Source organism: Capra hircus, chromosome 3 (genome assembly GCF_001704415.2).
Source record: "Capra hircus breed San Clemente chromosome 3, ASM170441v1, whole genome shotgun sequence".
Taxonomy (NCBI): domain Eukaryota; kingdom Metazoa; phylum Chordata; class Mammalia; order Artiodactyla; family Bovidae; genus Capra; species Capra hircus.
Window position 1 is genome coordinate 112766953 of NC_030810.1, and position 24953 is coordinate 112791905.

General features: G+C 44.9%; 1 protein-coding gene across 2 annotated transcripts in view; it reads left to right on the top strand.

Annotated features, from left to right (window-relative positions):
- Positions 1–24953, top strand: part of C3H1orf226 (chromosome 3 C1orf226 homolog) — a 358341-nt gene that overhangs the window by 74606 nt on the left and 258782 nt on the right. For both annotated transcript variants that reach the window (XM_018046419.1, XM_018046420.1), the window contains exon 2: positions 16487–16558. In XM_018046419.1, coding sequence (XP_017901908.1) covers positions 16487–16558 — 72 coding nt within the window. The remainder of the gene's footprint in view (positions 1–16486; positions 16559–24953) is intronic.

Consider the following 24953-nt stretch of genomic DNA (forward strand, 5'->3'; position numbering starts at 1 on the left):
TTCAGTTTTACTGCACTGAAGAGTAGGAGTGTGAAATGGGATTGCTAAACTCTTACAATATAGAAAAAATTCATTTTCTTTCGGGGAGGGAAATGTTTCTTCTGCAACTGGAGCTAAAATCCAGTATAGTTAGAGCTCCTTTTTCCCCAGGGATTGTCTGTTTGGTGAACTCAGACATCTTGATGACAGGCAGCAAAGCAGAAAGGGACAGAAGAGAGGTTTGAGCAGCCAAGATGGATGGTGAGACTCAGAGCCTCGTGTTGAAGGAGAGCACTCAGAATCTAATTTGGCTGCAGTGGTTCTTTGTTTTTACAGCAGACTAAAGGGGGAGAGTTATGGCATTGTTTTTTAATAACAACTTTAGCGAGATATAATAATTCACCCTAATAAGCCTGTGCAATCCAGTGGTTTTTAGTATATTCACAGTTGTGGAACTGGTATCTAGTTGCAGAATATTTTCGTCATCTTCAAGGAAAACCTGTACCATTAGCAGTCATTTCCCCAATCCCTGGCAACCACTGATTCCACTTCCTGTTTCTATGAAATTGCCTATTCTGGACATTCCTATAAATAGAGTCATATATGTAGCCTTCTGTGACTAGCTATTCTTAGTTACCATAATGTTTTCAAGATTCATCCATACCGTAGATGTATCAATATTTCATTCCTTCCTATTGCCAAAGGGTGTTGTGTGGAGGTGCCATCTTTTCTATATCCATGCATCCATTGATGTACATTTGTGTTGCTTCCATTTTTTGGCTTTTATACATAAAGTAAAAAAGTGAAAGGGTCAGTCACTCAGTCATGTCCAACTCTTTATGATTCCATGGACTATAGCCTGTCAGGCTCCTCTGTCCGTGGAGTTTGTCAGGCAAGAATGCTGGAGTGGGTTGCCATTAATGCTGCTACAGATACTCATGTATAAGTTGTTGCATAGCCATATGACCTTTTGGCGGGGGGCATGCTGTATGGAATGTGAGATCTTCTTTCCTTGACCAGGGATTGAACTCATGCCCACTGCAGTAGAAACACAGAGTCTTAACCATTGAACCACCAAGGAAATCCTAGTCATACCTTCATTTCCCTTGGGTTTAAACTTACCAGTGGAATTGCTGGTTTATATGTTAGCTCTGTTTAACTTTTAGAGGAACTGCCAAACTTTTCCAAAGTGGCTGCATTATTTCCTACTGCAGTTTCTCCATATCCTTGTCAGCACTTGTGATTGTCTTTTTTATTTTAGTGGTCCTAGTAAGTATGACGTATGTCGTTGTGGTCCTGATTTGCATTTCCCTCGTGACTAATGATTGAACATCTTTTCAAGTTCGTATTGGCCATATTCTTATCTTCTTTGGAGAAATGTCTATTCATGTTCTTGGCCCTTTTTTCCTTTGGGTTGTTTGTCTCCTACTGTTCTAAGAGTTATTCTGGATTAAACTCCTTTATCAGGTATGGTCTTTGAATCTTTTTTTCCCATTCTGTGAATTGTATTTTAACTTTCTTGATGATATCGTTTGAAGCACAAGTAATTTTACTTTTAAATCCAATTTATTTTCTTTGGTTTGTGTCATATCTAAGAAACTCATGTCCACTCTAAGGACATGTCCACTCTAAGTATGTCATGAGGACATACTCCTTTAATTAATTCTAAGAGTTTCATAGTTTTAGCTCTTATATTGAGGTGTATGATAAACTTTGAATTAATTTTCATAATATGATATGTGGTGGTTGTTCATTCGCTAAGTTGTGTCTGACTGTTTGTGTCCCCATGAAGTGCAGCATGCCAGGCTTCCCTGTCCTTCAGTGTCTCCCAGAGTTTGCTCAAGTTCATGTCCATTGAGTCAGTGTTGCCATCCAACCATCTCATCCTCTGCCGTCCCCTTCTCCTCCTGCCTTCAGTCTTTTCCCAGCATCAGGGTCTTTTCCAGTGAGTCAGCTCTTCGTATCAGGTGGCCAAAGTATTGGAGCTTCAGCTTCAGCATCAACCCTGCCAGTGAGTATTCAGGGTTGATCTCCTTTAGGATTGACTGGTTTGATCTCCTTGCTGTCTAAGGGATATGTGGTAGGAGTCTCATTTCATTCTTTTGCATGTGACTACTTAGTTGTCCCAGCACCCTTGTTAGAAAGACCCTTTTCTTCTAATGAATCATCATGCCGCTGCTGTCAAAAATCAATTGGCTGTAAATGTAAGGGTTTATTTCTGGACTCTCAGTTTTGTTCCATCGATCTGTATGTCCAGCTTTATGCCAGTATCATACAATCTCTGTTACTGTATTTATGTAGTTGAAATTGAGAAGTCTGAGTCCTACAGCTTTTTGCTTTTTGATTGATTTGGCAAGTCTGGGTCCCTTGCACTTTTGCATAAATTTTAGGATTGACTTGTCAATTTATACAGAGAAGGAAGATGGGATTTTATGATTTTATGGTATAATAAATGTATATTTGGCCCCTGATTTCTGGCACAGAACTCCTAAAACTCCTAGAATTTCCTGAATAATAGGGGTGAGGGGAGCATCTGTTGTTACTCATATGCAGTCTCTTTCAAACTTACCTGAATTGTTGCTAATAAGGTGACTCTTAGTGGGACCCTAATAGCTTTGAGATGGGGGCAGGGTGTCAGATGAACCAGTCTTATGGTTAGAGGTTTGGGGCTTTCAGCGATCTCCCAACCTCAGGGCAAGTGAGAGGGGCTGGAGATTAAGTCCAACCTCAATGGCCAGTGACTTAATCAACTATGCCTATATAATAGAACGTTCATGAAAACTGTGAACAGTGAGATTTGGGGAACTTCCAGGTTACTGTTGGGAGGGTGATGTGCCCAGAGAGGCTTATCAGAGCTTTGCTCCTCTTCCCACATACTTTGCCTTATGCATCTCTTCATCTGGCTGTTCATTTGTGTCCTTGATCGTAATCAGTACCAGTAAGGAAAGTGACATTGTACAGGAGACAGGGATCAAGACCATCCCCATGGAAAAGAAATGCAAAAAAGCAAAATGGCTATCTGGAGAGGCCTTACAAATAGCTGTGACAAGAAGAGAAGCGGAAAGCAAAGGAGAAAAGGAAAGATATAAGCATCTGAATGCAGAGTTCCAAAGAAGAGCAAGAAGAGATAAGAAAGCCTTCCTCAGCGATCAATGCAAAGAAATAGAGGAAAACAACAGAATGGGAAAGACTAGAGACCTCTTCAAGAGAATTAGAGATACCAAGGGAAGATTTCATGCAAAGATGGGCTCAATAAAGGACAGAAATGGTATGCACCTAACAGAAGCAGAAGATATTAAGAAGAGGTGGCAAGAATACACAGAAGAACTGTACAGAAAAGATCTTCACGACGCAGATAATCATGATGATGTGATCACTAATCTACAGCCAGATATCTTGGAATGTGAAGTCAAGTGGGCCTTAGAAAGCACCACTGGGAACAAAGCTACTGGAGGTGATGGAATTCCAGTGGAGCTATTTCAAATTCTGAAAGATGATGCTATGAAAGTGCTGCACTCAATATGCCAGCAAATTTGGAAAACTCAGCAGTGGCCACAGGACTGGAAAAGGTCAGTTTTCATTCCAATCCCAAAGAAAGGCAATGCCAAAGAATGCTCAAACTACTGCACAATTGCACTCATCTCACATGCTAGTAAAGGAATGCTCAAAATTCTCCAAGCCAGGCTTCAGCAATACATGAATTGTGAATTTCCAGATGTTCAAGCTGGTTTTAGAAAAGGCAGAGGAACCAGAGATCAAATTGCCAACATCTGCTGGCATGGAAAAAGCAAGAGAGTTCCAGAAAAACATCTATTTCTGCTTTGACTATGCCGATCACAATAAACTGCAGAAAATTCTGAGAGAGATGGGAATACCAGACCACCTGACCTGTCTCTGTATGCAGGTCAGGAAGCAACAGTTAGAACTGGGCATGGAACAACAGACTGGTTCCAAATAGGAAAAGGAGTACGTCAAGGCTGTATACTGTCACCTTGCTTATTTAACTTCTATGCAGAGTACATCATGAGAAACGCTGGACTGGAAGAAACACAAGCTGGAATCAAGACTGCAGGGAGAAATGTCAATAACCTTAGATATGCAGATGACACCACCCTTATGGCAGAAAGTGAAGACCAACTAAAAAGGCTCTTGATGAAACTGAAGGTGGAGAGTGAAAAAGTTGGCTTAAAGCTCAAGATTCAGAAAACTAAGATCGTGGCATCCGGTCCCATCACTTCATGGTAAATAGATGGGGAAACAGTGGAGGCAGTGGCTGACTTTATTTTTTTGGGCTCCAAAATCACTGCAGATGGTGATTATAGCCAGGAGATTAAAAGACGCTTACTCCTTGAAAGGAAAGTTATGACCAACCTAGATAGCATATTCAAAAGCAGAGACATTACTTTGCCAACAAAGGTCCGTCTAGTCAAGGCTATGGTTTTTCCTGTGGTCATGTATGGATGTGAGAGTTGGACTGTGAAGAAAGCTGAGCACCCAAGAACTGATGCTTTTGAACTGTAATGTTGGAGAAGACTCTTGAGAGTCCCTTGGACTGCAAGGAGATCCAACCAGTCCATTCTGAAGGAGATCAGCCCTGGGATTTCTTTGGAAGGAATGATGCTAAAGCTGAAACTCCAGTAGTTTGGCCACCTCATGTGAAGAGTTGACTTGTTGGAAAAGACTCTGATGCTGCGGGGGGCGGGGGGTGGGGTGGGGTGGGGTGGTTGGGGGCAGGAGAAGGGGACGACTAAGGATAAGATGGCTGGATGGCATCACTGACTCGATGGACGTGAGTTTGAGTGAACTCTTGGAGTTGGTGATGGACAGGGAGGCCTGGCGTGCTGCGATTCATGGGGTCACAAAGTGTTGGACACGACTGAGCGGCTGAACTGAACTGAACTGAATTATGATTTATATTTTTTGCTGTCTTTATGCTGTCTTTCAATTATTATTTATAATTTTCTGTGTGTATCTTATATACTTATTCCTAACCATTTTACTCTTTTTGAATGTTACCGTATGCTATTGTGAATAGAGTTGTTTCCTTGATTTCATTTTTAGCTCATTCATTGGTTCTAATAGAGTTTTGTGTGCGTGTGTATTCCTTATTTTCTATATAAAGATCATGTTATCTGTAAGTAGATACAGCTTTGCTTCTTCTCGGAGAAGGCAATGGCACCCCACTCCAGTACTCTTGCCTGGAAAATCCCATGAACGAAGGAGCCTGGTAGGCTGCAGTCCATGGGGTTGCTAAGAGTCGTACACGACTGAGCGACTTCCCTTTCACTTTTCACTTTCATACACTGGAGAAGGAAATGGCAACCCACTCCAGTGTTCTTGCCTGGAGAATCCCAGGGATGGGGAAGCCTGGTGGGCTGCCGTCTATGGGGCCACACAGAGTTGGACACGAATGAAGTGACTTAGCAGCAGCAGTTGCTGCTTTTTTTTTTTTTTTCAGTCTGGATGCCTTTTATTTCTTTTGTAGCCTAATTTCCCTAACTAGGACTTGTAGATCAATGTTGAATAGAAGGGGTGAGAGTGAACTTCTTTGGCTTGGTCATGACCTTAGAGAAAAAAATTTAGTCTTTTACCATTAAGTATGATGTTGGCTCTGGGTTTTTTGAAGATGTTCCTTATTAGACTGAGGAAGCTCCCTTTCATTGATAGTTTGCGTGTTTTCATCATGAAAGGATATTGGATTTTTGCCAAATGCTTTTTGTCTGTTGGGAAGATCATTTGGTCTTTGTCCTTTATTCATATGGTACATGCATTAATTGATTTTCATGTATTGAACCAACTTTGCATTCTTGGAATAAATTCTTCATGGTCATTGTATATATTATCCTTTTTATATGTTGTTGGCATTGTGTTGCTAGTACTTGAGGATTTGGGGACAGTTGTTAAAGGCAGAAGCATATATGGCATTTTGTTATCATCCTTGCTGCTAATGGTAGGAAGCGTTAGAAAAATCCTAAAAGTCAGCTTCAATGACTCAAAAGTCTTAGCAGTAATCTGGAGACATCTCTCATGGAGTCATTGCTGATATTAGCTTATCTATTAAGTGATATTTATAATGGTTATTCTGAATCTTGAAGAAGTATGTTGGATCCTAGCTCAGAGTCTCAATTATTAAGGAAGAGGATAATAGATTTTAGGGCCATTTCTAGTCAAGAAAGAGAAACTAGAGAAAAGACTGGTTTTTAAATGGAGGTACGGGCCAGCTATCTGGGAATTTCACTCAGCTGTGGGGCTCTGCTCAGTGGTAAGTGACCGCTGTACTAGAGAGCCTGCATCTCCAACTCCAAACAGGTTCCTCCTGGGGACGGCCTGTTCATCTAGAGGGAATATGGCCAAGTATTCGCCGCAAACTGAGCCTATCCTGTGAGGCTCTGTGGGTGCTGTCATAGTTAGCTCTTCCCGGCTGGCAGGGGTTGTGGGGAAAGGGGAGTCTGTGTCTGTATGGCTTGGTCACTGGTGACCCTCTCTGCTCATGCTGTTTATCCCGTCCTTTCTCTTTGAGCCTGCTGGGGTTGAATTCTTGATTCCATCCTCCAGTAACTCTCCGGCATTTTGAGTCACCTCATTTTGTGCAGAGTCGTTAGTCTTTGAGAATCCAATATGAGATTACTGTAGAGCTATAAGTTCTGCATTTTCAGGGTCGTACAAGCCTACAAAACAAGAGCATGATGATGTAAAGAACAGGATCTCTTTATGGTTGTATGATTTTTAAAAAACTAACACTTCCACCTGCATTATCTAATTTGGTTCTTAGGACAACCTCGGCGTCTAGATAGTTCAGATGTACTGTATTCTAGGCCACAGACAGGTTTGGAGAGTTTAGATACTTAGAATCTCACAGGAGAGGTACAGAGTGTTGGTGCTGGGAGGTCCTCTCTAGCGTCACCCTGGGGTCTCCTCATCTCTGTGTTTCTTCCGTTCCCTGCTTCTCTCCAGTGGTGGGATTATGTTTCTCTCCTTCAGTGTCATTGCTCCATTTTCATAATGAATATCTTCAGTTCCATAACTTAAGTCATTCAATGAGTCAAATGATGATCCATTTGCTTTTTTCTACAAATCTTCCTGCCCTGACATTTTAAGTTGGTTTGCTTTTGACCTCAGGATCATTTTGGTGTCCATATACAGGCTTACTTGTCCAGCTCAATTTGAGTTAATGCAGTGAACTAGGCCTTATTGAGGCACTGGCTTGTGTTCATCCTGATTGCTTCTTTCCTACTGAAGTACCAATGTTTCAGTGCAAGGTAGGAAGACTCACTTTGCTTCTGGTTCTGCCACTCACAAACTATATTCTCTTCTCTTTGAACCTCAGTTTTCCCTTCTGTAAAGTGAAGGGTTGGATCAAATGACCTTTAAGGCCACTTAAGCTCTGCTATTGGGTCTGACTTCCCTAATGATTTTATCATGTTCTTTGTCTCTCTCTTCCTGGCTTACCTGGTTGCTTTACAGGTGATGATTTCATTATCATGGAATGTTAGTGTTGTCAATGATTCTCAGCCTCTCACTGTGCCTCGGGCTTCCCCCATTTTCTTTTTTTCTGTAGGAGAAATAACCTGCTGGCTGAGTAAGCATCTCAGGTGTAAGGGCTGGAAAATACTCCCTGACCAGAATGTAGGCCAGCCCCTGCCCCACGCCTGCATCTGTGATGCAACCAGAGCTCTTAATTATAGAGCTGAAGCTTCTATTCAAGAGCTAATAGTTGAAAGACTAGAACAGGTTTTCTGTCTTACTGCTTTCTTCTCTTTGCTGTATCATTCAGAGTCCTCATAATAAAGAAAAATGATTAAACCAACCCATCTAAGCTTGTGCTAATGGAGACTAAAAGAACCCATGGGCACATTGCGTGGTTCAGTCCCATCCTCTGTGCCTTTTAGAGAATGGTAAGGCATTAGCATAAAGACAAGTCACCACAATTATTTATTTTGCACCCAGTCCCTTAATGTTGAGGAGCAGGAAGGATTCTGCTGTGATCTCTGGCACATTCATCGGCCCCCGCTGAGCCCCTGATCAATAGTGACACAGTAGCATCAGATGGCCTTCAAATAGTACTTCCTTTTTCAGATGGGCTGAGAGAGAGAGGAAGAAATATCAGTGCTCCATTCCTCTTAGACTACAAATAAATAAAGACGTGGTGTGCAGCTGCAGCTCAAGCATTTTGGAAGCTTTGCTGGTGTGTGGGTGTTGGGGGGTAGGGAAAGCGGGGAGAGGGGAACCTCCACTGAGGCTTCTGTCTTGTTGCAGGCGGGGGTGAGAACACGGGTAAATGTCCGTTCGGGCACTTCTCGGTCCCCACTGCCCCTCCTGCGCACGGAACCACCTGGAGAATGGAGCAGACTACACAAGTGGGGAGTGGGACACCCCGAGGCCACTTTGCTTTCTCGTCCCCCTCCCCAGAGTGCTTATTAGAAGGTCATCGGCTGAGTGTGTGCCCTGGAATCTGGGCCCGCTGCTGCCGCTGCAGTTAATGCTGCTTTGTTCAGTGCTAAATGAGGCGAGAACTTTCACCCAGGTCACATCCATAATCCCGCTCAGCAGGACGCTCAGCTGCGCACGGAGAGCAGTTTCTGCAGGCAAGGAGGAACTTTCCCATTGGAGTTGTTGCGCTCACCCGGGGTGGGTGCGAGTGTGCCTAGTTGCTTAAGTTGTGTCGACCTTTCGACTGTAGCCCTCCAGGCTTCTCTGTCCTTGAGGTTTTCCAGGCAAGAATACTGGAGTGGGTTGCCATGCTCTCCTCCAGGGCCTCTTTCTGACCCAGGGATCAAACCCCCATCTCTTTTGTCTCCTGCAATGGCAAGCAGGTTCTTTACCCCTAGTGCCACCTGGGAGAACAGGCTTTTCATGCCACTTCTGCCGTGAGCTGCGTCCTTGGGCAGGTCACCTAACCTCTGTGGGCTGCAGTTGCCCCCACTTGTTCAGCAGATACTTGAGTCTTACTCTGCCAGGCTCAAAGGGCTGGGAACGCAGAAATATGAGGGCAGGGTCCCAACTGTCAAGGAGCTTCCATTCTAGTGGGCATGGCAGATGGTGACCATGTACATGAGGCCAGACCCCAAGTGCAAATCATGTTAACTGCTGGGAAAGATATAGAGTGATGTGGAAAAAATGTAACTTTAGATGAAGTCATAATGGTGAATATTTACTAAGCATTGGCAGGATACCCAGCAGTGCTAAATGCTTTTCATATGTTCTTTCTTAATCTTCCTTTTGTGACATAACTTTGGACATGGTTCCTAAGGTTCCTTTGGATTTGGAATCGTCTGCTCCTATGATTCCAAGTTTTTAGCAACGGATAGAGGGTTGGTTAAGGGATTGACTCAGATGGGCCATCACAGCTGCTGATTTCTAGATGCAAGCAGAATACCGGGTTTCCCATGTGGTGCTAGTGGTAAAAAGCTAGCCAGTGCAGGAGACATAGGAGATGCGGGTTTGATCCCTGGGTCAGGATGATCCCCTGGAGGAGGTCATGACAACCGTCTCGTATTCTTGCCTGGAGAATCTCTGTGGACAGAGGAGCCTGGAGGGCTATAGTCCATGGGGTCACAAAGAGTCAGGCACAGCTGAAGCCACTTAGCATGCACCGGATTTCCTACTGCTTATGTGTATTCTCAGAGAGAGGACACAGTGTGGCCAGGAGACTTGAAGAGTATAAGAAGGTAGGCACAGTGTTGGAATTTGAACCTGGTCAGGTTTGGGACCTGAAGGAAGAGAGTTAATAAGAAAGCCGACAGCGGAGAGAGTCCTGGGCTGGGGGCCAGGAGCTGGGGGTGGGGGCTGGAGGCTTGTCTACCATCTGCCAACTGCTTTAGGCCTCACTGTCAATCTCTCTTATAGGAGGTGCAGCCTCCTGAACCTCACACGGTTGTGCTGGGAGCTGAGGCTGTAGCACTGAGTGGTTTTCAGAAAGAAGATGTGAGTTGGGAATGCAGAGATCCAGGGACCATTACATTGTGCCCATTTGTGGGGGCCCTGTCCTTTTACTCCAGGAGAATGTGGCACTGTGGTCTTTCTCTGTAGTCTTGCCTGCACTGACGTAAGATTCCTCTGTCTTCTTCTGAAGAGTGTAGGTTTTTGTTCTTAAGGACATTTAACACAACAGGTCGTAAATCCTAAATTTGCCTCTTCTGACGTGAGCAGTACAAGCAGATTGGTGGCTCAGATGATAAAGAATCTGCCTGCAATGCAGGAGACCTGGGTTCAGTCCCTGGGTGGGAAGACCCTCTGGAGAAGAGAATGGCAACTCACTCCAATATCCTTCCATTCTGGAATGGAGAATTCCATCGACAGAGGAGCCTGGTGGGCTACAGTCCATGGGGTCACAGAGTCGTACATGACTGAGTGACTTACACGATTACATGAGGTGAGCAACTGCCACCTTCTGCCAGCCTCCTTGGAGCCTGCTTTCCTCATGTGGAGCTGGTGGGGGGGGGGGGTGCATCCAAGACCCAAGTAGCATTTATACATGATTGGGGCTCCTTTTCTGTCAGCAATTTCTGCTCTCTTTCAGGCTCTCTGGTTGTTCACATTTCTGATGACCAACTTCCCAGGCCCTCTGAGTGAGCATTTTAGCCTAAGCTCCAGGCAGTCAGTGTTGCCCTTGTGGGATTGTGCTGTTGGGCAAAACTGCACCAACCAGGTCTTATCTAGTGTGGTTCCCTACTTTCAAGGGTTGATTCCCCACCAATCTCTGCCTGCTTTTGGTCTTTCTCCAGTGCCTTCAAAGTTATTTTTCTTATTTCAACTAATCAGTCAGTTCAGTTGCTCAGCCGTGTCCGACTCTTTGCGACCCCATGAATCGCAGCACGCCAGGCCTCCCTGTCCGTCACCAACTCCCAGAGTTCACTCAAACTCATGTCCATCGAGTCGGTGATGCCATCCAGCCATCTCATCCTCTTTCGTCCCTTTCTCCTCCTGCCCCCAATCCCTCCCAGCATCAGAGTCTTTTCCAATGAGTCAACTCTTCGCATGAGGTAGCCAAAGTACTGGAATTTCAGCTTTAGCATCATTCCTTCCAAAGAAATCCCAGGGCTGATCTTCAGAGTGGACTGGTTGGATCTCCTTGCAGTCCAAGGGACTCTCAAGACTCTTCTCCAACACCACAGTTCAAAAGCATCAATTCTTGGGTGCTCAGCTTTCTTCACAGTCCAACTCTCACATCCATACATGACCACAGGAAAAACCATAGCCTTGACTAGACGGACCTTTTTTGGCAAAGTAATTTCTCTGCTATTGAATATGCTATCTAGGTTGGTCATAACTTTCCTTTCAAGCAGTAAGCGTCTTTTAATTTCATGGCTGCAATCACCATCTGCAGTGATTTTGGAGCCCCCCCAAAAATAGTCTGACACTGTTTCCACTGTTTCCCCATCTATTTTCCATGAAGTGATGGGACCAGATGCCATGATCTTCGTTTTCTGAATGTTCAGCTTTAAGCCAACTTTTTCACTCTCCTCTTTCACTTTCATCAAGAGGCTTTTTAGTTCCTCTTCACTTTCTACCATAAGGGTGGTGTCATCTGCATATCTGAGGTTATTGATATTTCTCCCAGCAATCTTGATTCCAGCTTGTGCTTCTTCCAGCCCAGTGTTTCTCATGATGTACTCTGCATATAAGTTAAATAAGCAGGATGACAGTATACAGCCTTGACGTACTCCTTTTCCTATTTGGAACCAGTCTGTTGTTCCATGCCCAGTTCTAACTGTTGCTTCCTGATCTGCATAGAGGTTTCTTAAGAGGCAGGTCAGGTGGTCTCGTATTCCCATCTCTTTCAGAATTTTCCACAGTTTATTGTGATCCACACAGTCAAAGGCTTTGGTATAGTCAATAAAGCAGAAATAGATATTTTTCTGGAACTCTCTTGCTTTTTCCATTATCCAGTGAATGTTGGCAATTTGATCTCTTGTTCCTCTGCCTTTTCTAAAACCAGCTTGAACATTAGGAAATTCACAATTCATGTATTGCTGAAGCCTGGCTTGGAGAATTTTCAACATTCCTTTACTAGTGTGTGAGATGAGTGCAATTGTGCAGTAGTTTGAACATTCTTTGGCATTGCCTTTCTTGGGAATTGGAATGAAAACTGACCTTTTCCAGTCCTGTGGCCACTGCTGAGTTTTCCAAATTTGCTGGCATATTGAGTGCAGCACTTTCACAGCATCATCTTTCAGAATTTGAAATAGCTCCACTGGAATTCCATCACCTCCACTACCTTTGTTTCTAGTGATGCTTTCTAAGGGCCACTTGACTTCACATTCCAGGATATTTGGCTCTAGGTGAGGGATCACACCATCGTGATTATCTTGGTCGTGAAGATCTTTTTTGTACAGTTCTGTGTATTCTTGCCACCTCTTCTTAATATCTTCTGCTTCTGTTAGGTCCATACCATTTCTGTCCTTTATCGAGCCCATCTTTGTATGAAATGTTTCCTTGGTATCTCTAATTTTCTTGAAGAGATCTCTAGTCTTCCCCATTCTGCTGGTTTCCTCTATTTCTTCCTCAGCATTGATTGCTGAGGAAGGCTTTCTTATCTCTTCTTGCTATTCTTTGGAACTCTGCATTGAGATGCTTATATCTTTCCTTTTCTCCTTGGCTTTTCACTTCTCTTCTTTTCACAGCTATTTGTAAGGCCTCCCCAGACAGCCATTTTGCTTTTTTGCATTTCTTTTCCATGGGGATGGTCTTGATCCTTGTCTCCTGTACAATGTCACGAACCTTCATCCATTGTTCATCAGGCCCTCTATCTATCAGATGTAGTCCCTTAAATCTATTTCTCACTTCCACTGTATAATGATACAGGATTTGTTTTAGGTCATACCTGAATGGTCTAGTGGTTTTTCCTACTTTCTTCAATTTAAGTCTGAATTTGGCAATAAGGAGTTCATGATCTGAGCCACAGTCAGCTCCTGGTCTGGTTTTTGTTGACTGTATAGAGCTTCTCCATGTTTGGCTGCAAAGAATATAATCAATCTCATTTCAGTGTTGACTATGGTGATATCCATGTGTAGAGTCTTCTCTTGTGTTGGAAGAGGGTGTTTTCTATGACCATTGTGTTCTCTTGGCAAAACTCTATTAGCATTTGCCCTGCTTCATTCCGTACTCCAAGGCCAAATCTGCCTGTTACTCCAGGTGTTTCTTGACTTCCTACTTTTGCGTTTCAACTAGTAGACTTAGTTTTTTAGAGTGGTTTTAAGAAACAGACAAATTGGGCAGCAAGGAGAGTTCCCATACACCCCTGCAACCGCCCTGCTTAGTCTCCTGTTATTACTACCTTGCATTAGTGTGTACATTTGGTACAATTGATAAGCCGGTATTGATAATTATTATTAACTAATAGACATAGTTTGTATGTATCCATAGTTCCCTCTTTGTACATTTTATGCAGTTATTTCTTTGTATCTTATCCAGTTTGTCAGAGGCCAAGTCTGAGGATACCAGTTTCTCCAGCATCATTACAAGCCGATAATTTGATGTGTTTATTTTTGATTCATACATATCTTTTTTCCTGATCTCCGAAAACACTTGACAGAAACCTTTTAAACAAAAGGCTGTTCCTTGAGGAGGATAAGGGCAGAAAGTCTCACAAGTCAGTGGGTGGTGATAATATTCGTGACTGTGTTAAGCTGTTACATCTTGCTGCTTTTAGTGTGATTCACCAGGAAACACTACAGTTCAGTTCATCACAGTCTTCAGAAATTAATCTCTAGAAAATAAGGTGGAAGCAAGTAAATGAAGAAAAAGCACCCCCCACCCCCCAAAAAAAACAACTTCCTGAGGTATTAACCTAGCACCAAGGCTGAGGTTTCTCTGGAAACTTGAAGAATATTTGAAGTCCTTTGGTTAACCTTATTTGCACTTAACTCCTTATCTGGAAGATGAAGCCACAGATAAAACTGACTCATAAATCTTGTATGTTGATGACTTAGTACAATTTGCATCTTCCTTCTAGGTTTTTGTTTTTTCTTTTCTAAATGGTAGTGAAAAGGAAGCAGGCGCTGATATATTTAAACTTACGTGGTTGTGTGAGCTTCCTGATCTGTCTGGTCTAAGACTGTCTTGTATTTTGCCCAAAATGGAGCCTCAGGGTGGACTGAGATTATTTGTGGTGGTGGTGGTAATAGTTAGGTATGGAGATACTTTTTTGTTATGGAGTTATACATGTACATAATGGCAGTAATTACTCATTGTACCCTCTGATTTTTGACCCCTCCTCTGCTTCCCTGAAATTGTTGCTCTGCTTTTTCGTTTGTCATTAGTGTGGATGTTTAGTTTTTGATCCCTGCTTCATGTCTCCTTTTAATCTCCTCGAATAACCATAAGTTCTAGCTCTGGTAGAGATGGGTGTCTGCTCCATACTCTCTCTCAGAAAGGCAGATTTGTGATTTTCTTCAGATGGTTGAGAAGGAAGATGAGCGTGTGGTGTGACTGCAAGTGGGATGTGTTAGTGAGCGTGGGATGACTGTGTGCATGCTCGTGTGGGCTGTGTGAGATGCGTGTGTGTGGTGAGTCATGTGTATGCACGTGCCACATGTGTGTGAGCATGTGTGCACTGATGTGTGTGACGGTGTGTGCTGAGTACATGCACACGTACCAGCTGGCTAATGGCGTGAAGGAGGCATGGATAGCGTGACTATGTTGGGTGTCCTCATGTCAGCGCCTTCACGTGCAGAATGCTGCTCCCTGGTTAGGAAACCTCGTCCAGAGCTAGAAAGCCACTTCTCCTCTCTCTGTACCCCTGACTGGTTTGGGGTTCTCAGTGCTGCCCCTTTCTGAGAAAGGAGGGGGCAGGGATCCATTTCGGCGTCTGCGTTCAGACTGATTGCCAGTTCCTGACCGTTCAGAGTTCAGGGCAGGAGCCTCCAGGCACGCAGCGCTCGGGAGGGGGAGTGTGGAGACGGCCCCCAGCTGCGAGGGGGTGGCTTTGAACTTGGGCCGTCACAAACCTGGCCTCATGTCATTCCTGGCTGTGTGGGTCACTGACATGCTGGCAAACCATGGAGTCGCAGAGCTCAGAGGGGAGCTATGCCAGCCATGGTTGAAGCTGGCAGTGCGCTGAGATCCTCAGGTCGAGGGGCCTTTGTTTACCTGCGATGGTGAGGCCGTCCATGTGGGGCCCAGATTTCCTGCGGGGGCAGGGAATCACTGTCTCCAGTGTATTACCACACACTGTGGATCAATACGAGGGGAAATCCTTTCCCAGTATTTAGTTTTCAAAACCCTTTTCACTGGGACCAGCCTCGCTCCAAATTTTAGGAAGAACCTTCCGTTCTCGTAACCACAGGAAGTATGTTTCTTGCAGATGACTGTCCTGCACTTCTATTAATGTGGTCCTTGGTTGCATAGACTTTTAAATTATCTTGGGGCTATTAATTTCTGGGATATCCTCTGGGCTGTTTTATATGTGCTTTTAAAAAGGAAAAGGCAAATCCCAGTGGGTCAGTATAGAATAGGGTGGGGCTGTCCTGTTCTCTTGTTTCATCCTACTGAGTAATGATATCTAGAAATTATCTATAATTTTGATCCAGTAGTCCCACTTGTAGGAATCTAGCCTGAAGGGCTACCTGGATGAGCTCAGCAGTGTGCAGATAAGGAGGTTTGTGGAAGCAGTTTTCTAAGAGTGCCCTGGGGAAGTGTCACCAGTAGCGGAGTGGTCATAAGTAATGGATAGACTTGTATCCATTGGTGGAGAAAGATATCCAAGTTATCTTTAAAGTTAAAAAATCAAGTTGCAGAACAATGTGAGAAGTATTAACCTTTTCACATAACAGAAATTCCTCGGCATGTCTATGAATTTGTATGTCCATTAATATACAAAAGAGAGATGTACTTGAAACCATTGACAGTACTCTGCATATATCTGCATTATTTGAGCCATGTGTAGCAAAAAATTATATACGATATTAAACAACCTGTATGTCATTTGGTTTAATCAGGTTAGATTTTTAAATGCATAACTAGTCCATTCCTTTTCTCTATTCAGGAAATTACTCAAATGTCTGAGGTCTCTGTAACATCCAGGGCAAACTCAGTGAAGTTTCATTAATTAAAAAATAAGTAGGTATTATTCTTCTTTATTCCTTTAGATTGCTTTAATACATGAAGACCAGATTTCTGTAAGAGATTATACCTTACTCCACTTTATCTTTACTGAAATCCCATTTTACAGATGATGAAACTGAGACAAAGGCAAACTAGCTTGCCACAAAGGTGGTGGGAGAGTCTTCATACCCAACCCTTTTCGTTTCAGAAGCCCGTTTGTTTAAACACAGTCCTTGCCTGCCTCTCTGATTAAAAACAAGATGAGAAAAGGAAGCAGTTTCTCGTTTTGCTTTCTATAAAGTTAGAAGTACTCAGGAAACATCCTTTTGGCACTTAATTTCCTTATCTGTAGAATGGGAAGATGAACTTGATGACCTCTGGAAATCCTTCCAGCCCTAATTTTCTGTGATTAGGGACTCTTGCCATCCCTCTTCTCAGAGAGTGTTTGCTTCTCTCCCCACAGTACGTTGGAAGTCTGGACGTACCGAGGCCCAACAGCAGAGTGGAGATTGTGGCTGCCATGCGCCGGATCCGGGTGAGTGGCTGGAGATGGGGCTGTGTGGGCCTGGAACCCAGGCATCCTACCTGCTTGCCCTTTTAGAAAGTGCTCAGGGTGCCAGAATGGATGGCTGCACTCTGTTCAAGACACCTATACTGTCCAGGGGAACTATTCCGAGTTAGGTGGTTGATGTTGCTTAAAGGCCAAGGTTAAAATGGACATACGATGGCTGGAGGGCTACCACCCTCTCCGTCTTGTGAACTACCGCTTCTCAAACTGAGATGCATATTACCCCTGAGGATGTGGGGTCTGCCAGGGAGTGAGAGGGAGACTGGTGAACTTATTCAGCTTTTAGTGAAAAGGTTTAGTAATTAGCTGATACTTGGCTCAAAGCACTTTTTAAAAAGTAAAGCATTTTTGTGGTGCATAAAGAAAATTTACGTAAATTTTTAACAAACGTGGGATTTCAACAGAATTTCCTTGGTCAGTTGCTTTAGGCTCTGGACATGTGTGTGCATTCTCTTCTGCTATTTCAGATATTCTAAAAGAGTTTGGTCAACTTTCCAATCTATTGCTTTAGGACCAGAGTCTGTGGTACACGGATCAGAGATGGAATAATTTGTCTTCTGACCACTGTGAAGGATTTTCCCCATGTACTCTGTCGTGAAACAGAAGAGATTAGATTTGTGCAGTTTGAGGGGGGATCTGGGATTGGGCAAATGAATTGGAGTGATTTTTTGGAGAGAATTGGTATTGGAGGTGGCTGGATTGGTCATCCTGAATGCAGCCTGGTTTGAGCTCTTTGTCTTCTAGAAGAATCTACTCACTTCAGTGGAAAACGTAAAGATGTTGGGAGCCTCATTTTGCTTTTTGTCAGTTTTTTTTAGTTAGTTCATCTGAACAACAGAAACCTCAATTCATTGTGTTTTCTCTAAGCAGTTCATTAGCCTACTTATTTTAGGCTGTTCACTGCTTTGACCCTCCCAGTTCTTTAGCATTTTTTATTGTTAAGTTGAATTTGTTGAAAGTATTTTTAAATACATCAATACTGTTTTTCTTGGACGCAGGAATGAGTCACTTTCATATGAGTTCATTTAATGTTCCCAACAAACTGTCAAATGGGATCATGTTACCTTCATTATCTGGATTAAACTGAGGCTCAGAGAATCACAGAGGTCTTGAAGTGGTGGGTGTGCAGCCTGCATGCAGCTCTCCACTTGCTTTCATGAGAACATGCCTTTGACTTCAGGCTTGGCAGTCAGTATTCCCAGACCTCTTCTCTTCCTTCACCTTCCCACTCAGGCAGAGACCGCTGAGGCCTGGCTGGGTGTATCTGGAGTGTCATCCTTTTGCGGATGGGTTATTGCTCTCACCACAGTTGTGACCTTGGGGTTTCAACCAAAAGAGTCCCTTTTTTCTTCATACTCGACTAGGACACAGTGACTATGTTGTTTCTACTATTATTATTATTAGAGTAATTAATAATAATAGTAGCTATCAGAATAGTAGCTACTATTCAGCACTTACTGTGTGACAGGTGCTTTACTAGGCCTTTTAATATGGAAATAATGTTATTTATTATTTGTAGCTACTCTAGATGAAGTGAGAGTATTGTTTTTATATTTTGTAGATGAGGACATGGAAGTCTGGGGCATTAAATAATTGATTCTAGATCAAGTTGGTGTCGGTAGTTTGATGGGCATCCACGCCCAGAACTGCGCTGCTCCTGGTTTGGGTGATGACTCCCGCTGGGAACTGAAAGGCCGGGACTTGGAACTTCCCCAGCGAGGGAGTCAGTGGCAGGAATCCAACTTTGTGCAAGGAACGGAGGTACTGGCAAACAGCATCTCGAAGCAGAGGTGGGCCGTGGTGGCTGGTGGCGCTGGCCGTGCACGGGATCTGGAGCCCTTGGGGCTGGAGTGTGGTCCCTGTCTCCTCTCCCTCAGCACCTGTCAGCCCAGCGGGCCATGTGCCAGCAGCTCTCTTCCCTATGACCTGCTTCCAGCACTTAATGAGCAGCTCATTAAATTAGAGGGAGGAATTAATTGGCCAGAAAGCTGTTTGGTCTGGCTGTCCGGTCACTTGTTTAGTCTGGCCACCAATGAGAACTCCGGGTGTGTGTTTTACCGTGAACCCCCCAATTCACCGCTAGGTCCGGGGTGCTATTTTCTTTTCTTCCCTCCCTTTTAGAAGCTGTTTTGGCTGTAATTACACTTGTCAAGAACCAGAGCATGTGATTTCCGTGTTCAGGACTGTTCCTGACTTTGTTCTTTTCTGTTGAATGGTGCCAGGCTACCGTTGGGCAGGACGCTGCAGACTTTGGTTCCTGGGTGCTCTTGTGGACTCACAGGTGCAGGCCTCCAGCTTGGTCCCAAGCAGCGGCTTGTCCTCAGAGGAAAGCAGTTACTCTAAGGACCTTGGAGCCTTACGTCTGTGAAATGAGTTGTGCCATTCCAGGCCCTTTAGATGCCAGTCTTCCTGGACAGGACAGTGGATGAAGCAATGCAGATTGTCTGCATTTCCCAGACAGGCAAGCACTCAGTGAAGGGCTTGTCCTGAGGGGACCAGACTCGCCTTCCGAGCTGGGACTTCTGCGGCATTTGGAGTCCTGTTCCTGCCCCCGGGTCACACCTGCAGCGCCGACTCCAAGCTGATTAGGTGGACCGTTGATTTGGCTGATGCTTTTCCTTTTTCCCCATTTCTCAAGGTACTCTCTCCATATAGCTTTTCTTTTAAAATTTATGTTATCTGTCCTCGGCATCTTTTTCTTTTTCATGTGCTTGCAAAGATTTTTTTTTAATGGAGATTAAAAACACATGACATGTTAACCATTTAAAAGTGTATAATTCAATAGTGTTAAGTATATTTACACCGTGTAACAGGTCACTCTGAAATCTTTGTGAAACTGAGACTCTGTACCCATTAAACACTGATGCTCCCTGCCTCTTCCCACAGCCCTTGGCCACCACCTTTATATTTTCTGTGCGTATAATCTGACTGTTCAGATACCTCATATGTATAGAATCACACTGTATTGACCATCTGGCCTGGCTTATTTTACCTGGAATAATGTTCATAATGTTCATCCATGTTGTAGCACATGACATTTCCTTCCTTTTTTGGCTGCACAGTATTCAGTTGTGCCCAACTCTTTGCGACCCCATGGACTGCAACCTGCCAGGCTCCTCTGTCCATGAGATATTCCAGGCAAGGATGCTGGAGTGGGTTGCCATTTCCTTCTCCAGGGGATCTTCTGAAACCAGGGATTAAACTCAGATCTCTTACACTACAGGCTGATTCTTTACTGACTGAGCCACCAGGGGTGTATACAGTTGAACGTGTATAGCACATTTTCTTTATCCGTTTATCCATTGTATGCTTGGGCTTCTTCTGACTTTTGGCTGTTGTGGCTAGTGTGAATAATGCTTCAGTGAACTTGAATATGCAAATTTTTCTTTGAGATCCTGTTTTGAATTCCTCTGATGTATATTCAGAAGTGGGATTACTGGGTTATATGGTAATTCTTTTTTAAAACTTTCTGAGGCCTCTCTGTACTGTGTTCCATAATGGTTGCATCATTTTTGACCCCCCGCAGTATAATTCTTTTTTTCCTCAGTAACGTGTATCTGGAGAAGGCAATGGCACCCCACTCCAGTACGCTTGCCTGAAAAATCTCATGGACGGAGGAACCTGGTGGGCTGTAATCCATGGGGTCGTTAAGAGTCGGACACGACTGAGCGAATTCACTTTCACTTTTCACTTTCATGTGTTGGAGAAGGAAATGGCAACCCACTCCAGTGTTCTTGCCTGGAGAATCCCAGGGACAGGGGAGCCTGGTGGGCTGCCATCTATGGGGTCGCACAGAGTCGGACACGACTGAAGCAACTTAGCAGCAACATGTGTATCTGATTGGATACTGGCTTTTAAAATAGATGAATTTTCTTTTTTCCGGTAAGGATTTGTTGGGATGGGGGCCGTTAAGCACTTGGAGTGTTTATGGGTGGTTTCGGGGAGCAGAGCATGGTTTCATAATGGATTGCCAGGCTGCTTGCTGTCACAGGGACCCCCTGGCTGAACTACCCTATGCCAGAGTGTGGGAGTTCCTTGTACTGTTTTTCTGAGGGCAAGATCTGGGGTTGTGAATGGTTGTAAATGCAGCCTTCGCGCAGGCGGCATGGTGTGAGTTAGCACATAAATGGATGAATTCATCAGCATTTCTCAGAAGGCCTCCCCTGAATCGAGCACCTTCCCCTTCTGCTTCTCTAACACTCCAGGCAGAGCCACTTCTGGCCCTGCCAGGCCCTGCCCTCATCACCCAGGGCCCCTCTGCCTGGATGCACAGCTGTTGGCCAGGCTCTGGTGACCAGCGTGGTGTGCTCCCGGTTCTCATGTGTGGAGCCCACTTGGAGTGGAGACCACGCAGGTGAGGGCCTAGGACCTGGGAGACGGTGGAGGAAGAAGTAAGGGGCAGGAGAGCCAGCCCTGCCCGGCTGGGGGTGGTGGGGGTGGTCAGTGCTTCCTCTTGCTCTGTGGCTAATAGCGATTATTCATGTGTATTTGTACCTTGTACACTTACAACTTTTAACCTTCTTTCACATATGTTATATCATTTGGGGCTTCCCTGGTGGCTCAGATGGTGAAACATCTGCGTGCAGTGCAGGAGACCTGGGTCAGGAAGATCCGTCTTCCTGGAGAAGGGAATAATTTTGTTACTGCTGTTCAATGAGAGGCAGAAAGATGGGACAGGGAGGAAGGAAGAAAGGGGACCCTTGGCACAGGCACATGCTGTGCTGATGATTCAGTATTCTGTTGGGTGCTGCTGTTCAGCAGTGGGCAAACTAGACACATGAATGTATTATTAGTAAAAGGGTCAGAGGCTAAGCAAGTGTGTAACTGGGAGGTGTTACCCAACTTGGGAGAGACAGGAAGGGCCCTGGGTTACTGAGGGTTGGAATCCATGGTCAGTAGATACTGCAGCCAAATGACCCCAGAGATGAGGCTATTGTGGCTCAGGGAGGACTTGCATCTCCTGAGGGGAGGTGGCCACATCACACTGTACTGTCTTTGAACCTCGGCTTCCTGGCTTAATGCCTGACCATTAGAAAACAGTAGTGTTTTGTGAATGAATGAGTGACTTAAATGTTTTCCTCAATAAAATGTACTTGATTAAACTCAGTCTATTGTGTACTTCAAATATGCAGAATCATAACACACCATTCATTGTTTGATGTGACTGTAAGCGCAGTTTATCAGTTTGTCCATCAGATTTTACAGAGGCCCAAGGTCACACAGGAGGAAGACCCAGATCTTCTGATGCCCAGCCCAGTATGCTTTCCACTGCAGTGTGAGGCCAGTAGAGATTCACTGCACATTTTTTGGTTCCTTGTTTTCTTTGGACGGCTTCTAGGAATTTCCATTGATTAATCGGGAGTTGGGATGGATTTGGGGACACTTTGACTGTCAAACTGAGTTGGAATGAACTGCAGCTGTGGGTAGCAGCAGCTTTTTTTTTTTTTTTTTTTTTTTAATTGGAGAATAATTACGGTATTGTGATGGTTCTCGCCATACATCAACATGAATCAGCCGTGGGCATGCATGTGTCCCCTCCCTCCTGGACACCCTGCCACCTCCCTCCCCACCCCATCCCTCCAGGCTGCCGCGGACCACCGACTGTGGGTGCCTGGTGTCACACGTCAAACCCCCACTGGCTCTCACTTTACGTACGGCGATGCGTAGGTTTCAGTCCTGTTCTCTCAAGTCATTCCACCCTCTTCTTCTCCCACTGAGTACAAAGTCTGCTCTTTACGTCTGCGTCTCCCTTTTGCACCTGCTTTTTGCTTGTTTCCTTTTTCAGGATTTGGCATGATCCCCAAGGTTGAGACCCTTGACGCATAAAGACCGTGGTCTGTTCCCTTGTTTGTTGTGCTCGTAAGAAACCTTCAGTTTCTGTTATTTTCTGTACTAGTTTACTGTTGCTACTGAAACAAATCAATGCTGTCTGACTGGTTTAAAACAAGGCAAGCTTATTATCTTACAGTTCTAGAGGTCAGAAGTGAGTCTTATGGGACTAAAATAAAATTGCATCAGCAGGGCTGTGTTCCTTATGGAGGGTCTAGGAAAGAATCTGTTTCTTGTCTCTTTCAGCTTCTTGAGGCCACCTGTACTGCTTGGCTTGTGGCCTCGCACTCTAAACTCTCCTTCCATCACCATGTCCCCTTCTTTGACTGTGACCCTCTTACCTCCTTCTTATAAAGATCCTTTTGATGACATTGGGTCTGTATGGAGAATTCAGGATAATCATCCCATCTCACAGTTCTTAAATGACTTCTTCAAAGTCCTTTTGCCATGTAACATAGCACAGCCACATGTTCCAGGCATTGGGATACGGACACCTTTGGAGGCCCATCATTCCACCCACCACACCTGACTTGCCTATTGTCTACCAGATAGGATAGCTAAGTGAAGGAGGCCAGACCAAACCAGTAAGCCCTCTAATTTCCGATCACGTGCTTTACCCACTGCCTCATACTAGGTTGACCACATGTTGTCCTCTGATCTCAGTGATGACCCAGGTAGGGAGGAAGCTTAGAGATATTCCCCGGAAGCACTGGGTGATTATCCTGCTCTTTATCTGCTCAGTTGTTCAGTCATGTTTGACGCTTTGTGATTCCGTGGACTGTAGCCCACCAGGCTCCTCTGTCCATGGGATTCTCCAGGCAAGAGTACTGGAGTGGGTTGCCATGTCCTTTTCCAGGGGATCTTCCTGACCCATTGAACCCGCATCTCCTGCATTAGAGGGATTCTTTACCTCTGTGCCACTTGGGAAGCCCTGCTCTTTGTCTACCAAGGATTCAGAGGTCTGAGAAGATGCCAGCTGGACAAAGACGACAATAGAAGAGGGGCTATGACTTTAAAAAAAAATTGCACAACTTAGAACGATTCACAAAGTTCAGAGAAGTTCTGTGAGTCCACAGTTGGTCTGATACAGTGGGATTGCTTGCTTGGAGGTTACTGGTTGAAAGTTGAAGAGTGGCTGGTAGTACTGAAATCAGGCTACTGACTTTGCACCATTGGGTCTGCTGTGTGAATAGGTGAATTTGGTGGCCAAATATTTAGTATGATTTTCAAGGCCTTTGTTCCCAGATATTAATACTATTCCCTATCATTGCACTTTTTAGATTCCTCAGGAAGGCAGCACTGTGTAGTCAAAAGAGCTCTCAGTGAAGAATGAGAGTTGAGCTTGCAGCCCCTTGACTTGATGTGTAAACTTGGTGAGGTATTGACTGCCATTAATTTCAGTTTCCTTGTTTATAAAGGGGAAAGGATGATACTTGTTGTTTTCCCTGGTGCTATTGTTGAGTCTGGGATAATGCATGAAAAACTACTTTATAAACCAAAAAGGATTATTTATACTCATCAGTGTCATTTTTACACCTTCTTCTGGGTTTCAAAGCATTTCATATAGATAAATACCCTGAGATACTGAGCTGCTTCATCTAGCTTCTTTTAACAGCCAGCATCTTTTTCCTGATTTCGGTGGCAAGCCTTGCTTCCTCGGGGAGGCTCCCCCGACTGGACCATTTTGTCCTCTCACATGGTCTCATGGCACCACACCTCTCTCTTTTGTAGCACTTGTAACAACTATATTCCCAGAGTCTGGCAGGATGCCAGCCTTTGCTCAGTAGGCTTTTGTTGCGTGATGGAGAAAATTAATCTTAGACGATAGCCATGTGAGCAAAAGAGCAGTGAAACCCAGTGCGGCTCTGCTGAGGGGCTGAGGTGCCAGGGAGGGGGGAGCTGCGGTGCAGTCAGACCTGCCCTGCTCTGTCACTTGCCAGGGACACTGGTGTGTGGAGAGCCAGGCTGGGCTCCAGAGGGGCAGCTGCTGTTCTGTCACTGCCTCCCCTTGGGGACCTGTTGTGGCTGCTGAAAGGGCAGCCTCAGGTGGGGAAGGGTAGAGGCATCTTGCTGGACCTTCAGGGCTGGAGAGAAGGTGGCTGTCTTTGTGGCCACAGACCAGACTTATGCCTGTTAAAAGCCCGGGGACTGAGCTCTGCAGAACTGGGGTGCAGCCTCCCAGAGGCCGCGCAGCCTGGCTCGGCAGGGTGTGTGCCTGCAGCTGGATGCACTCAGGTGTGTGGTCCTCATTGTGGCTCCTCCGCCTGTGGGCTTGGTGAACACTCGGCCGCCCTAGAGATACCTTTCACAGTAGTCCGGCATGGGATCAGTTTGCTGTTGAACAGGGACTTGATCTCTCAAGAGGGACTGCTCAGGAGTGGTGTGGTCAGTGGCCTGGAACAGAATGGGTAGGTGACCAGGACATGGCCAAGCCCTCCCCACTCCCGCAACTCCCTTCCAGTGGTGCCACCTCTTCCGGAAATCTCTCGAGAGAGAACCAATAGACGTAAAATGGCCCTGGACGTTCTTGGGA